At 37.1% G+C, this 15,735-nt stretch overlaps 1 protein-coding gene across 1 annotated transcript in view; it reads right to left on the bottom strand.

Moving 5' to 3' along the window:
* Positions 1–15,735, bottom strand: part of smchd1 (structural maintenance of chromosomes flexible hinge domain containing 1) — a 162,307-nt gene that overhangs the window by 105,993 nt on the left and 40,579 nt on the right. Inside the window, exons 15-20 of the mRNA XM_020529185.2 lie at positions 13,876–13,982; positions 13,700–13,782; positions 12,365–12,478; positions 8,597–8,674; positions 7,478–7,597; positions 3,460–3,604 (exon numbers count right to left, since the gene is read on the bottom strand). Coding sequence (XP_020384774.2) covers positions 3,460–3,604; positions 7,478–7,597; positions 8,597–8,674; positions 12,365–12,478; positions 13,700–13,782; positions 13,876–13,982 — 647 coding nt within the window. The remainder of the gene's footprint in view (positions 1–3,459; positions 3,605–7,477; positions 7,598–8,596; positions 8,675–12,364; positions 12,479–13,699; positions 13,783–13,875; positions 13,983–15,735) is intronic.

Below are 15,735 nucleotides of genomic sequence, written 5' to 3'. Positions count from 1 at the left end.
TTGTGCAAACCTGTTTGGTTCCCACACATCAATGTAAAGTTATTCACTAAACAGCATTTTTTTTTTTTTTAAGATTTAAAACTCACTTTCCAGTGGCATGGCTATCCGTTTGAAGCTCAGAACGTTGTCAAGCTATTTAGTCATTTTCCGCTTTCAATAGGCCTCAATCAAGCAGGATATTCGGCCATAGCAGGAACTGCCAATGCTGGAGTCCGAGATAACAAGCTGTAGAGCTGGATGAACATAGCAGGCCAGGCAGCATCAGAGCAGCAGGAAAGCTGCCGTTTCGGGTCTGAACCCTTCTTCAGAGTTGTTTTCGGTGTTGTTTTCTAATTAAACTACTTAGGCAGTGCTTCATTACTGACCTTAGTTTCATGACTGTTTCCTGTCCTGAGGATCGTAGATTTTTCCCAAAGGGGTTAGATTATACATGCAGGGAAACATTACACAGTACAGGGCACTGCTGAGATCACTCCTGGAGTACTGTGCAGTTTTTGTCTCCTTGTTTCAGGAAGTTTAGTGTACTTTCAATGGAAGTAGCACCAAGAAGGTTCACTAGAACGATTCATGAAATGAAGAGGTTTTTCTCAGGAGGAAAGATACAGTAGGTTTGGTCTATATTCATTGAATTTAGAAGAGTGAGAGGTGAATTTATTGAAGCAGACAAGACTCTGAGGGGATCCAACTTTCCACTTGCAGAAGAACCTAGTCCAAGGGGAGTACAGTTTCAAAATGAGGGGTCACCTATTCAAGACAGATGTAAGGAAGAATTTCTTCTTTTTGACGGTGACTAATCTTTATAATTATTCTTCTCAGACAGGAGTAGAGGCTCAACATGTTCAAGGCTGAATTAGAATTTTGATCTATAAAGGCATCAAGGGTTATGGAGTCGCAGAGAAAAGCGAAGCTTAGGTCACAATCAGATCAGCCGTGATCTTACTGCATGGTGGAACAGGCTTGAAGGATGAAACGGTCTCCTGTTACTCCTATTCTATGTTTTAATGTTCAACATATCTACATTTCTCCCCCCCACAGAATTCTAGAACAGCAAGATTCAGGAATGTCATGTCTCTGCACAATTTTTTCAATCTGTTCAAAACAACCACTTTTGAAATTTAACTTGCATTGTTCTTCTCAAATATACATGAATAAACAGGTCAATTGATCATCAAAATGCATCAGATTGAAAGGTGAAAACCTTGGCCAAAGATGGCAAATCTCATTGGATTCTATAATGATTAAAGCACTAGTGAGCATCATCTGACCCATGTTCATGCTGGCTCTCATCAACAGCAATTAATCTAGTGTCACTCAACCCTGCAAATTCTGCCTCTTAAGATTATCTAGTTTTCTCTTGAAAGCCACATTTGAATCTGCCTTCACCATACACACTGACAGTAATTCAGATCTCAACTGTGCATGTGACTTAACAAGGAGACAAATTAAGTGGAGAAGTATTTTTCTTTATTTTGCAGGTATATCAGTGGCCACAATTTTAACTTAAAGATCAAGGAGGTCGTCTTTATGTTGAACCCCAGGAGATGGGAGAGATGCTAAATGAATATTTTGCATCAGCTTTCACTGTGGAGAAAGAAATGGAGTCTAGAGAATGCAGAGAAATAAACCTTGATGTTTTAAAAAGCAGTTCACATTACAGAAGAGGTGGCTCGGGAGGTCTTAAGAGAACATAAAGGTGGATAACTCTCCAGGACCCAATCTAATGAATCCCAGAATGTTGTGGGAAGTAAGGGAAGAAATTACGAGACCCCTTGCAGAAATAGTTGCATCATCTGTAACTACGGGTGAAGTGCCTGATGACTGGAGGGTGGCTAATACTGTACCTTTGTTTAAGAAAAGTTGTGAAGAGAAACCAGGGATCTATAGACCTGTAAGTTGTGGGTAAATTGTTGGAGGTGACTATAAAAGATAGGATTTACGGTCATTTAGAGGTAAGAATTGCTTAGGGATAGTCAGCATGGTTTAGTGCGAGGAAAACCATGTCTCAGAAACTTGATTGCGTTTCTTGAGGAAGTTTGGCAGAGCAGTAGACGTTTTTTTATTTGGATTTTAGTGAAGTCTTTGACAATGTTCCGCATATTAGACTAACTAGTAAAGTTAGGACGCATGGGATTCAGGGTGATGTTGCCAATTGAATACGTAATTGGCTTAATGGCAGGAGACAGAGTACTGCTGGAGGGTTGCTTTTCGGACTGGAGGCCTGTAACAAGAGGTGTTCCACAGGGATTGGTTCTGGGACCTCTTGTTTGTCATCTATATAAATGATTTGGATGAGAATATATAAAGGCAAGGTTAGTAAGTTTGCGGTTGACACCAAAATTGGTGGCATTGTAATCTTAGAAAACCTTCTTCACGGTCTACAAAGGGATATTGATCAAATGGGTTAATGGGCTGAAAAATGGCAGATGGAGTTCAATCTGGATAAATGTGAGGTATTGCAATTTGGTACAATGAACAAGGGTGGGGCTTATACAATTAATGGTAGGGCGTTGGGTAGTGTTGAAGAACAGAGGGACCTAGAGGTGCAGGTACATAGTTCTTTAAAGTTTGCGTCACATTGATAGGATGGTTGAAAAGGTGTTTGGCACACTTGCCTTCATTGCTCAGTCCTTTGAGTATAAAAGTTGGGATGTTACGTTGAGGTTGTACAGGACATTGGTGAGATCTCTTCTGGAATACTGTATTCAGTTCTGGTCACCCAGTTATAGGAAGGATATCAAACTGGACAGGGTTCAGAAGAGATTTACCAGGATGTTGCCAGGTACAGGTAGTTTGAGTTATCAGGAAAGGCTGGATAAGGCTGTGACTCTTTTCCACTGGAGCGTAGGAGGTCGAGAGGTGACCCGGTAGAAGTTTATAAAATAATGAGAGGTATAGATATTGGAGTTGATGGTAGTTGCCTTTCTCCTAAGATGGGGAATTTCAAGACAAGGGGGCACATTTTTAAGGTGAGAGGAGAGAGACTTAAAGACACAAGTGGCAATGTTTTTTACCTCTTCGCATATGGAATGAACTTCCTGAGGAAATGGTGGATGCCAGTACAATTACAACATTTAGAAGATTTGGATGGATATGCGAATAAGAACGGTTTGGAGGGGTATGGGCCAGGAGCAAGCTGGTGGGACTAGTTTAGTTTGGTATTATATTCAGCATGGACTGGTCGGACCAAAGGGTCTGTTTCCGTGCTGTATGACTCTATGGTTCTATAACTTATTTCAACATGCTGTATTTTAAATTGTTCCACAGATGCTCAAAGATTAGCGATGTGACCAAATTTCTTCCATGGTTGTCTTAAGTCATGAAACCTGATCATCACAATGAGTGCCAAACATTTAATCAAGACTATCTTTATACTGGTTAGACACGAGGGGAAAGCAGGAGAGGAGAAAGAGGACAGCAAACATCGAGTTATACTACATTACGAAGTTATATACATAATACCTTGCCTCCACAATTGGCTTGATAATAGAAGATGGTTGTGTAGAATGCCCAAACTCATCTTGCAAATCTAGAGGAATGTTGAAAGGCACAGCAATGCGAAATGGAGGATCCAACAATCCAACTGTAAATTTATATGGTTTTCCCTCTTAACAGAAAAAAAACACATTAATCTCAATTTTAATATCTTAGTCGAAGGCTATACAAACCTTGAAAAACTATACCAGAAAACAAAAAAATCTCCAAGCAAGCAAGTTTCCAAACTCTAACTCAAGTGATTAGGATTTGAATAATTAAAATTAATTTTGAAAATCCAGAAGAGCAGCAACATGCAAGTGCAAGAGTACAGTAATGTAAGTTACTTAGCAGTTGTGTTACTAAATCAGTAACCCAGTAGCCAGAATCAGTAATTCAGAGAACAGAAGTTCAGCCCCATGCAATAATGATTGTTGGCAACTAAATACAAAATCTGGAATTAAAGAGTGAAATTGATCACGAAATCAGTATATTCAATAAAAACCTAACTAATTCATTAACATCCCATGGGGAAGGGAACCTATGGGTGTTATATGGTGCGACGTGCGACTTGCGACAGACTCCAGCCCATCCCAATGTGACTGTTAACTGCTCACATGCCAAGATCCTGAGCATGAGGTGGTGTTCCACTAATTATACAGTGCCTTCTTGAAACTGTTAGAAATACATTTTCCATATTAATGTTTCAAGCCATAGCAGTCACTGAATTGTAAAAAATATTTCAAACGATATCTTTACATAATAGATTCGCTAAAATCTCTTGCAGTCAGGACCGTATTCAAATGAGCCATACCACAGTGCAGCAACTCGGAATTGCACAAAGCCGAACAGTAGCACTTATACAGAGTTTTTGTAAGGAATGGATACCCAAAAAGCACAATCTGCCGTTACCTCCGCAACAGATCACAACATGGCCAGACACAATAGTCACCCTACCGTATATCAGGGACATATCAGAGATGACCACAAGACTACTCAGGCCCCTAGCTATGAGGGTAGCCCACAAGCCAACAAGCATCCTGTGACAGCTACTGATGAACATAAAAGACCCCATACCTACAACCAATAAAACTAATGTAATATACAAAATACCACGCAAGGACTGCGAGAAACATTACATAGGCCAAACTGGGAGAAAACTGGCAATAAGGATACACGAGCACCAACTAGCCACCAAGAGACATGACCAATTCTCTCTGGTCTCAATACACACAGACAAAGGAGGACACGAATTCGACTGGGACAACATATCCATAATAGCACAAGCCAAAAAGAGACAGAGACATGCCAGGGAATTCCTGGAGGCCTGGCATTCCAACCGGAAGTCCGTTAACAAACACAGTGAACTGGACCCGATATACAAACTGCTGAAGAACAAAACCGGAAGTAATACCAACCACCCCAGAAAACCGAGGCATAGAAATAACAAGTGGGACAGAACACCAACACTTTGCTGCAGGCGCACTGACGAAGTTTCCTAGCAGGGTGACGAAACATCTACAATCAAACACACTGGCTCGGCAAGCAAGTCCAAAACCTCATCCACAACCCGAGCTACAAATCTTCTATAAAACCTCAACCATTAATATCTCAAAATTGAATGGATCATAGATTCTTGTATTAACCAACTTACCTTTGTATTCTGGGTTAAAATTATCAGCTGATTAACATTAAACATAAACTAAGAACTGAAAAAATGTCCTATTAACAAGTGCTCTAAAGTCATTTTGTAAACGCCTTAAGATGCAACAATCCAAGCATCCACTATCTTTCAAACTTAAATCAACAAAAAAGAAATATGAAGTCTTCATAACAGTATACGGCACAACTTCAAAAGTGGTTTGTCAGTTCCAGTACTGCTTTTGCTGGTATTCGACAGTTCAACTTCAAATACATGTTGGAAAAATAATGGTAAATAACAAGTTTGCTCTCCATTCATGAGATGGGAGCATCACCATTTAGTGCTTATTCCCAATTATTCTTAGGAATACTGTGGTGAGCTGTCTTCTTGACTACAACTGAGTGATTTACGAAGACAGTTAACAGACAGGTCACATTTTGGTTGAGGGGGCTTGGAGTCACAAAAAGACCAAAAGGGGTGAGGACTGAATAGAAGATTTACTTCACTGAAATATATTTCTGAACGTAGTGAAGGCTTTCTTTTTTTACAATAATCTCATGGTTTCACAATAAATAATAAGCTTTTTTACTTCAGGTTTCGTTAAATAAATGCAAACACCTCAGTTTTGGTAGGATTTGAACCAATAACTCAATCATACATCAATACCTCAGGGTTTCTGTTCCTGTTACATTAGGCAAGATGGTATGATATACATCGCTTCTGTAGTGCATGGAATATTCCCAGTGAAATCCAAAGCACAAAGTGTGTATGGCCAAACAAAGAGACTAACATTCTACTTTAGGAATTGTTTTGTTTTGGCAACATTCCCAACATTCACAAATCTCCTTACATTCAGGAAAGGTCCCATTAGATTGAAAAATATATAAATGTAAACCCTTTATTCAAACAGAGGCGGCAAAAGGCCAGAAAGTTAGCTTGACATTTGTCATAGGGAAAACATTAGAAGCTATTATTAAAATATTTAAAACAGGGCACTTAGCTTTAAGTTTCAGATAGTCAGACAAAGTCAACATGTTTAGTGAAAAAAACATTCACGTTTAACCAATCTACTTGAAACCTTTAAGAAAGTATCATGTGCAGTGGATAAAGTGGAACCAGTGGGTATACTTTACATAGATTTCCCGAATACATCTAATAAAGTGCCACAAAGGTTAATACAGAAAATAAAAGATTTTGTGGGTAACACTGGCTATCAACAACAGAGCAGGCATAATGCCAACTTGACAAAAGGCACAAGACACAATGGCGTGCGCCAGATATCAGATCTGCAATCTCAACTGTTGAGCACATTATCTAAACGGTGAGGGATTGCAGAGCAGAGATGCAAAGGGATCTGGGTATCCTACAGCATGAATTACAAAAGTACTTGGGTACAGCAAGTAATTAAGAAAGCTAATAAAATGTTAATATTAATTTGGATGAGGTAATGCATCAGTCATACAGGGCAATGGTGAGACCATATTTGGAGTACCGTATACAATATGGATTCCCTGGTGTGTGTGTGTGTGTGTGTTGGAAGCAGTTCAGAGAAGGTTTACCAGATTCTCCTCAGATGCTGCCAAACCAGAGTTTCATCCAGCATTAGATTTCCAGCATCATAGTATTTTGCTTTTATTTACCAGACTACCTGGAATGGGAGAATGTCTAGAATGAAGGTTAGACAGGCTACGCTCATTGATAGGATTTAAATTATTTGACTGTAACATAAGATACTGAGGGATCTTGACACAGTAGTTGGGGGAAGGATGTTCCTTCATGTGGGAGAACCTAGAACTAGTGATCATTTGATTAAAAATCAAGGTGTACTCATTTAAAACACAGATGAGGCAGAATGTTTTCTGCCTCATCTGAAAAGGCAATGGAAGTACAGTCTTGAATAGAGGTGGATAGACTCTTGGTAAGCAAAGGGAAAAGCTTTCGGGGTAGAGAAGGACATGGATTTTAGGTCATAATCAGATCAGACATGATTCTATTAGATTTTGGAGCAGGTGCAAGGGACTGAATTGCTTACTGCCATACCTGGTTCATATTTAGAATACTGGTGAATAAGTACGATAGAGCAACCAAAGGTTTAAGCAATAAAATATTTCCCCAATAATTGCATGAACCATAAGGATTATAGAAAATTAAAAGCACAAGTAAATGCTGAATGCCTCAAAAGGTCATATTGTAATTTCATTTTGAACATATCACTTATTTAGAGCATAAAAATATTTCCACAACAATAGAAAAATCAACAGCAAAGTACAAAAAGAAGAAAGTACAAATTACTGAACACTTTCCTGGTACACATACTTTAAAAATATGGAAAATAAGACAATGGTTGTATAACTGATTCTTTACCTGTAACAGTGAATTTGAAGACTCGACTTGGAAGAGCCCTCCCTGCATATGTGTCTGCATTACTTTCATTCAACACCACTTGTAGTTTTAATGTATAGTTTCCAAGTTTATTAATGTTTTCTGGAAAAAAGTGAAATTCAAATACAAAGTGATACGATGGAGCCATGAAATTCTTGCCTGAGCCAGGCACTTGACCACTTTGAAACATTTACCTCCTCAGTTTCTCCAAAAGCAAACTAAGCACATACTGAGGCAAAGGAAGATATTAAAATATTGAGTAGTTTCGTTTCACAGAAAGGTGAACGTATGGAATACATTTTCTGAGTGGAATCTTAGATAAATCCGTAATTATACAAGTTCATAACAATCAATTTTAAATAAATGGCGTTTACCATCCATCAACAACTTCAATGGCTAATCATAACAGAAGTTCTTGTTAAGTTCCTAAGAAACCTATACACTTGGCATTTAAAAAAAAAATTATGCTCAGAGACCGACAGGGATCAAAGGACTTTCCAACATAATGTGACTACAGTTTGTTACTAGCTAGACAGATTAAAAAATAAAGTGGCAATTAGAAGGAATTAAATGACCAAGGGGATGAGGCAAGGTAAAAGGAATTCAGACTGATTTTTAAAATTTCATATGTATCCCATTATCATCTCCTTTTGCCTCGCAACACCATTCCTTTTCCTATTTAAGCTCCCCTGGGATCCATCATCAGAAAATCTTTTCCTCCTTGTGCCACCCCATCCAAGTTTCCTACATCCATACAAAAAACATGTTACTTTGGCAATTTTTTTCAGTTTTGATATCTGAAACACAACTGCTTCTCACCCACAAAAGCTGCCTGCCCTGCTGAGCATTTCCAACGTGTTACTTTTTTTTTTATTTGAGATCTCTAGCATCCAAAGTATATAACTTTAGTCATAAATATTTATGGTATTGCCATTGGTTAAATAAAAACATTTCAGTTGTGTTTTTTAAGCATCTTTTGTGCAAATGTGTTTTTGAGAAGTTATTTGTAGACATTTTAACAATATTAAGTTTTTATCCCATGCCCTTTGTGAAGAAAAGACCACATTTCAAGACAGATTACTTTCTTGTTGAAAGACTCACCCATCTTTTTGAACCAATATGGCCACTTGCCACCATGTTGACTGATGTGAGAAACTATTTCTTTGTCACCACCAGAAGCTGTAATAAAGCAAACATATCTCAGTTTTTCATGGGTGCACAAGTTGCCATTACCGATGCCACCGTTAACATTTCAAAATTCAGTAACATCTTCAGGTGGTTAGATGTTTCTGTGCAAAAAATTTAATTTATTCACACATCTGTGATAAGGACCAGTTCAATTATTTGGTGGTTGGGAACAAAAAAAGGGCTGAGGAAATCAGAATTTTTTTTTTTAATATAATCTCAGCTAATTGTACTACTGGACAAATCAGATTACAGACTGAAATCCAATTCGATAAGATCTTTGTTTTAGTTATCATGGTGGTCATACACTGAAAGATAAATAAATTCTACAGCCTCATGTCAATATAATACTGATGTTTATTACACAAAAAGTAAGACAAAACTAAACCAAGCTATCTGGATATAGAACACAGTTCAATAATCTTAAAACATCCAGATCTATTCCGCAACATCACTGTACAGCAATTCAAATAGAGACAAATTATAACGCCGTTTGAAATCTTTTAAGTTTACTTAACTGGTTCACAATGGTTTCAGATCTGTGAACTGTGCAATTGTCTTCCATGATTACTTGAAAACTTGGATTTTATCAGCTTCTAATAAGCTGCAGATTTCTAACCAAACATTTCCTGTCTGGAAGTTGTGCAATCTAAAAACTTTTCTACTGATATAACCTATTCCCTTAACAGCTCTGAAAAATTCCTCTCCAGGAGGAAGGCTACACTTGCTTCTGACTTCAACCAGGTCGCCTTTGAACTCTATGTTTAGTCTAGAAGGAGGTACATGGTTAACTCAAAAGAGGAAATTCTCAAGCTTCTACTGGCCTTCATTAGGCCAGGGATAAAAAGTCAGAACGGAAGCAAAATAGAGAATTGGAATGAAATGTTAAGAATCACAAACTTGTGCTTGCAGTCTGAATAAAGTGTTCTATCAAGTGGTCAGCCAGCTTGCACTTGGTATCCCCAAGGTAGAGACCACATCATAAATAGTAAACATAACATAACCAATTTTTTTTTTTTTTAAAAAAGGTACATGTAAAATCAGTTTGATTTGGAAAAAAATGTTTAGGAAAAGAGTAAATGTAGTGTCTCCTGAACTTACATGTCAAGATGCCATAGGAAGAAAAGAGAGGGAGTTCAGTGTGACTGGGAAGCTCTCAGCCCTTTTATTGCTCAAAACTTTTCTATGTTTCCTTAGCTCTAATGAAGTGTCAGCAAGTTGAAACATTAACTTTGTTTCCCTCGATTGATACTGCCTGATCTGCTGAGCATTTCCAGCATTTTCTGTTTACACTCCAGCACTCTTGGCGTTTGGCTTTTGTCATATGTAAGAATGTCCATCGGTGGAAATAAAGATTTCCAATGACCATCCAAACATGCCCTAGCATGCGTATAACTTTTGAAGGTGGGGGAAAAAGGAGGAGAGATGGCAAGAATTGTAACTATCATTAATGCTGGAGCTGTGTAAGCACATCAGGCTCAGGTTATTTTGGACAATCTACATCAGGGTTGCCAAAGTGTGATTCCACACCTGGACCTCTGGGAAATTGCTAACAGCTTTCAGGCTGTTTTAAATCTTTACATTAGTGATCGATATGCCCAAATTGGCCAAACTTTGAGGTCTGAATAACTATTCTTGGAACAGAAAATGTAGGTGATTTTTACTCAAAATCACAGCTCGCTAATATTCACATTCCTTCCCCCAACATCCCTCAAATACTTTCCCTCTAAGCTTGCCATCGTGAACCACAAATTCTCCTGCTCTGGAGTAAGAGCAATTTTCAATCCTCAGCATGGAAACACAAGAAAAAACTGCTGGGAAGCACTGATGATAACAGAATACCTTCCCTTCAATAAGGCTAAAATTGGAGACAATTTTCAACTTGTCATACAAGATAAAAGTCCAAGATAATATTCAACTTACAACCCTTGATATGAAAGTCAAATCTACATATTCATTATTTTAATATTACATAAACTAAAACCTAAATTACAATATGTGAACTGCCCAGCACTGGGACCAAATCTGTCAGCAACCTTTAACCAACTTCAAATGATTTTCACAAGTATAATTAAGATGGCTGCCAAAAGCAAGAAAGCAACTGCTTGGTAATGCAGAACCATGAATTGGAGAAGAAAAACCTAATCCACCTGCATTTGCAAAAGATAAAGTTAGCAAAACATATGAATTTAACTAATCTTAAGACAGACAAACCACAAATTATTGTTAGCTTCCACAATGTGAAGCTTTTACTGGATGAAGAGTTTTTGAAGAGTTAAAGTGCAGTTCTCTAGTCTTCACAAGCCTGTTATCTCAAGTGCCATACCATTTTTTTTAAAGCTCTAAGTCATATTATCAGAGCTGGTCTATATACATAGCATCCCAAAGAGCAACCTTTAAGACAGTGGGAAAAATCAACTTCTGAACATTCAGGACATTTCCTCTCATTTCCCTTATGAATGATCTTGACTATAAATAAACTGAAATTTTGGGATCTGTGTGTAGATGAAAAGCTGTCTTAATTTCTAAAGCAACATTTGGGCAACTCTTTTGGATAAAAGGCACGAGATCTAATATTGTGTGGCTCCATTTCTCAAATGAAAACTATTTCAACATGAAAATTTACACAAAATTATTAGTCTGTTATTGTGCAAGGTATAATTTGCAGATCTTATGGGAGGATTAATTTAGAGTAAAGCTCACAATTCAATGGAAACCTCTGATGAAAATTAAACTATAAATCTTCAGATTGGTTTGAACTGCTGCATGCAGGTAAAAGTCACATTGTTTGAAGACTGCAGAAATAATCCATCATAGAATACTGTTAGTACTAAGAAAGGAAAGATCTTCAAGACATTAAGTATTTTACAGTTAATTTAGGACTCTACACACTTTTAAGTAGTGTTGCAATGATCGGTAGCTGTACATTCCATCAAAGGGTATGCGGTGAAATAGGCATTATAATTCGCTCTGCAATACTTGAGGGTATGCTATTCTTACCCAATGTAGATAGGGAAAATTTACTTCAAACATATATACTAATTTGTCATTTTGCATAATTGTAATAAATTAGAAATAAGCAATGGTACTACATTTTATATATAAATTATTAATGCTCATAACCATGTTTAAGTGCTAGCCATGCCTCAACTGGTAGCACTCTTGGCTGATTTCAAGATCGAAAGTTAAAAATCTACTTAAACACTTGAGCACAAAAACCAAGGTTGACACTCCAATGTCTCACCAAGGAGTACTACTTTACACTGTCAGAGGTGGTTTCATTTGGATAAGAGGTTAAAACAAAACCCATCTGCCTGCTAAGGTGAATGTAAAAAATCCGACTATTTCAATGAAGATCAGACACCACCTGCAATATCTTGGTCAATAACTATCCCCCAATCAACATTATAAAAACAGATTTTCTGGGCATTATCACATTACTGCTTGTTTGCACACAAATTGGCTACATTATTTCCTACATGGCAATAGTGACTAGTTTGGAAAGTACTTAAATGGCTATAAGACACTTGGGAACATCTAACGACTGTAAAAAGCAATGTATAAATGCAAGTATTTTCTTAATTGAAGCAGCTGACAAGCTTAAGTAGTTGTATCATGATATGCTTTAAAATTATTTTCACAAATTGAAAAAGTCAAGCTAACATTAATCTTTTGCGTACTTACAATGCCAAATAACTTTCAGCTCAACCAAGAGTTTTTTTGATCCACCATGACTTGTTCCTGGAAGTTTCTGCATAGTTTCGCCTTTTTTATTGAGAATTTCTATTCTTAAAGCACCTGGAAACAGAACCAATACCTTACATGAGAGGAATATATATTTACTCAGGCTCTTCAAGGAGTTCCAAGCATTCAATTACAAAGTAAAATTTTCATATAACCCTATTGCTCAGCCCTATAGATAGCTGTAAAAATGAACTACGCATTGAATATCTTGCTCCAAAGGATGAACAATTCTGCAGGGCACCATGGTTGGGGGAGGGGGTTGGTGTGGGGAAAGTATTTTTTTGCAGAAGTTTAAATTATACAATGGGCAGTACATTGCAAGGTCAATGCTACAGCTTGGCTTTTTGTTAATATTTTTTCAGAAAATTAAACGCATGCTTCATTGCATGAATGGCACCTCATGTAAAATTTCAATTTTAACAGCAAATTAACATATACTCCAATTTTAAAATTTTAGATTCTACAAACTACTTATTGTGGTACATGAACTATGCTATTTTTCTATTTAAACATAACCTATTTTCTGCTAGCTCTGTGCATCAAAATCTTCCTTCAGTGGACCTACTTTACTTCTATCTTCATTCTCAAAATTGACTTTTCTCCAATAAATAATTTTGGTCTTGGATCTACAATGCACTGATCCTTCCCAAAAATCTTAAAATATCAGTTTTCAAATTAGCCAGATTGTCTCTCAAATTGCTGGAGGTAGAGGCAGAGACATGAAGGAAGTCTTTTCAACTGCGGCTAGCAAAAAACATTTTTCCAAAAACAAAAATCACCATGTGAAGTTTAAAGATTTAAAAACATGTATAGAAATCTCCCAATCACTGGTGAGGTCACCAGATTCAGTCACTGACGTGGGTACTGAACAGTAGATTTAACACCTGTACACAAGAATAGGCTATCACCATGCTGCAATGACGACAACCTCGCTTCTGCCAGTGTGGCTATAGGTAAATTGCTGGGCCAAAATACTAACAAAAAAAAAAGCATGGGAAGAATGAGTCCAACAATATGGAATGCGGGCACTGAAATTTTCATCGGTTTTAACAATTTCAGTAAACTGTTAGAATACTGAATGTTACAAAAAAAAAGTTTATAATATATTACAGATTCTGCATTGTTCACAAACTATGATAATGGCATAAGATATATTTTCAAGCTTTATGTGCTATAACAATACCCAAAATTAATCTTTGCTATGATCAAAGATGGTTACATTACTGAAATATAAATAGAAACAAAATAAATAAATCGAATAAATTTTCTTCTCACCTATAGGCATTCCTGCTTGTCTGCTTTCATTTGTAGTAAGTGCATCTCCTTCTGGCCACGTTACGGATAGTTTGTCAGGGAGTCTGTTTTAAACAAATGGTAAGTATATAAATATATTTAAAAGCATTGGTTTTAAATAAATGCATGAGAATTGGTATTATCTAAAATTTTAGTACCTTGCCATTTCATCTTCTATATACTTCTTGATGACAGAAACAGCTACAGTTCTATCCAATTTCGAGATTGGAATGGTCTTCACCTCATCATACAAAGCTTGGGGTTCCTTTGGGTCCAGGAGGAGGAAAAAAAAAGAACAAAATGTATTACTGAGTGTAGTGATTTATTTTCCATCAACTCATGGATAATATTAGCCGATTTGTCTAATGGAAAATGGGATGGGATGGCCACCCGACCAGTTTAGTATACTACATTATTTGAAATAGGGATGTAGGGGGCAGCCAACCTGAAACTATCAATTTACTGCAGGTTAGTTATTTTTGTAGCAAGCCAATGGAACTCTGCATTTACATCCTATTTTGACAAAAACATTTAAAATTATCTTTTACACGTACTTCATGAGTGCTTTAATCCTGTGTTTTAAATTGCTTTACCCAAAAATTACATCAGAACCATACAATTGTACTCTTTTTGTATTTGCCTTTATTTTCAAAATACAGATAACATACACTGACAGCTGTTGCAGGGAATGTTCAAACACTACATACCATTAGGAACGAAAATTAAGCCAATGTATTAGTCATCTTCAAATTCAGAAGAGAACGTACTTCAAATATTTGAAATATATGAAGCTTAATTACCAGGTATAAGGAAATTGATAGATCACTTCATTCAATGTAGCTTCTTCTCAAACAATTCCATCAGTTCAAGTAGCAGGATGTCATCTTTCATCAGAATCATTCACAGTATGCTAGTTGTGGTCTAGCTAATATCTTATACAGTTTTAGCTAAAACCTCCCTAATTTCATACTCCATTCCTTTTGAAATAAAGCCTAATATTCCGCTTTTATTTCTCTATTATCCACTGAACTTGGATTCTAGCTCTTTCTCATTCATGCATACCAAACCCTTCTGTACTGTAGCTTTCTGCAGTCTCTCTATTCAAATAATATTCAGATACGTGGAACCAATTTGAAAACAGTTTTTTTTTCTCCCCCGCCCCTCACATGCAGCCATTCTAAACCTTTGAAGTTCAAGTCTCCCAAACAGTAAACTGCTAAATGCAAGCTTCATAAGCTTGATCGAATTGATTTATCTATTTACAAGCAGGCAGATATAGAACGTTAACAGAACTGTTTTGGACCTTTCCGAAGGGTGATAACTTCCACTATGTTTACTGGACTGCTAGGGCATCTAAAAAGTAGAATAGTGAATCATACACTTGAAGAAGAAATAGTTTCACGTATAGCAAAAGTAATATTCTGTGGAACTCCATTCCAACGAAGCAATCTGCTGCTAAGATTGGAACAATAAGCCCGATAGTCGGTTTGCATACACAGCTGATGTCCAAAAGTTCTGATAACAGGTCACTCACCTGACGAGGGTTCAACTTTTTTTTCCTCTCAACAGACGCTGTCATGATCAGAATCAGAACGTTTAAGCACTGCAGATATTTTTAGCCCTTAACTCCGAAATGTGCTTTTCAAAGACAACTGTCTACAGATAACAACTCTAAGTGTTAAAAAAAAACGTGTGGGACAGATGGGAAGTAACACCCTAAAAAGTGTCAAGAAAATCCTTGTGATCCCTCGTGACTAGAGATAATGAAGGGGAGATGGACTCCTGTTCAACAACAAGCATTCCTTATGAATTATGTCCCAAACTGCGGACATATTGTGCTTTACCCTTTGAAGAATACATAAGGAAAAGTTTAAATTCTACTGGAATGGACTATTGAAACTGAATATTTTTGTGTACACCAGCCTTGGTTTGAGCATTCGAGACAACAAGGTGCAGGGCTGGATGAACACAGCAGGCCAAGCAGCATCATAGGAGCAGAGAGGCTGACGTTTCGGGCC

The sequence above is a fragment of the Rhincodon typus genome, chromosome 4 (assembly GCF_021869965.1).
Source record: "Rhincodon typus isolate 14 chromosome 4, sRhiTyp1.1, whole genome shotgun sequence".
In the NCBI taxonomy this organism is placed as follows: Eukaryota; Metazoa; Chordata; class Chondrichthyes; order Orectolobiformes; family Rhincodontidae; genus Rhincodon; species Rhincodon typus.
Note: the sequence above shows the minus strand (reverse complement) of the source record. Positions and strands in the feature narration are given on the sequence as shown.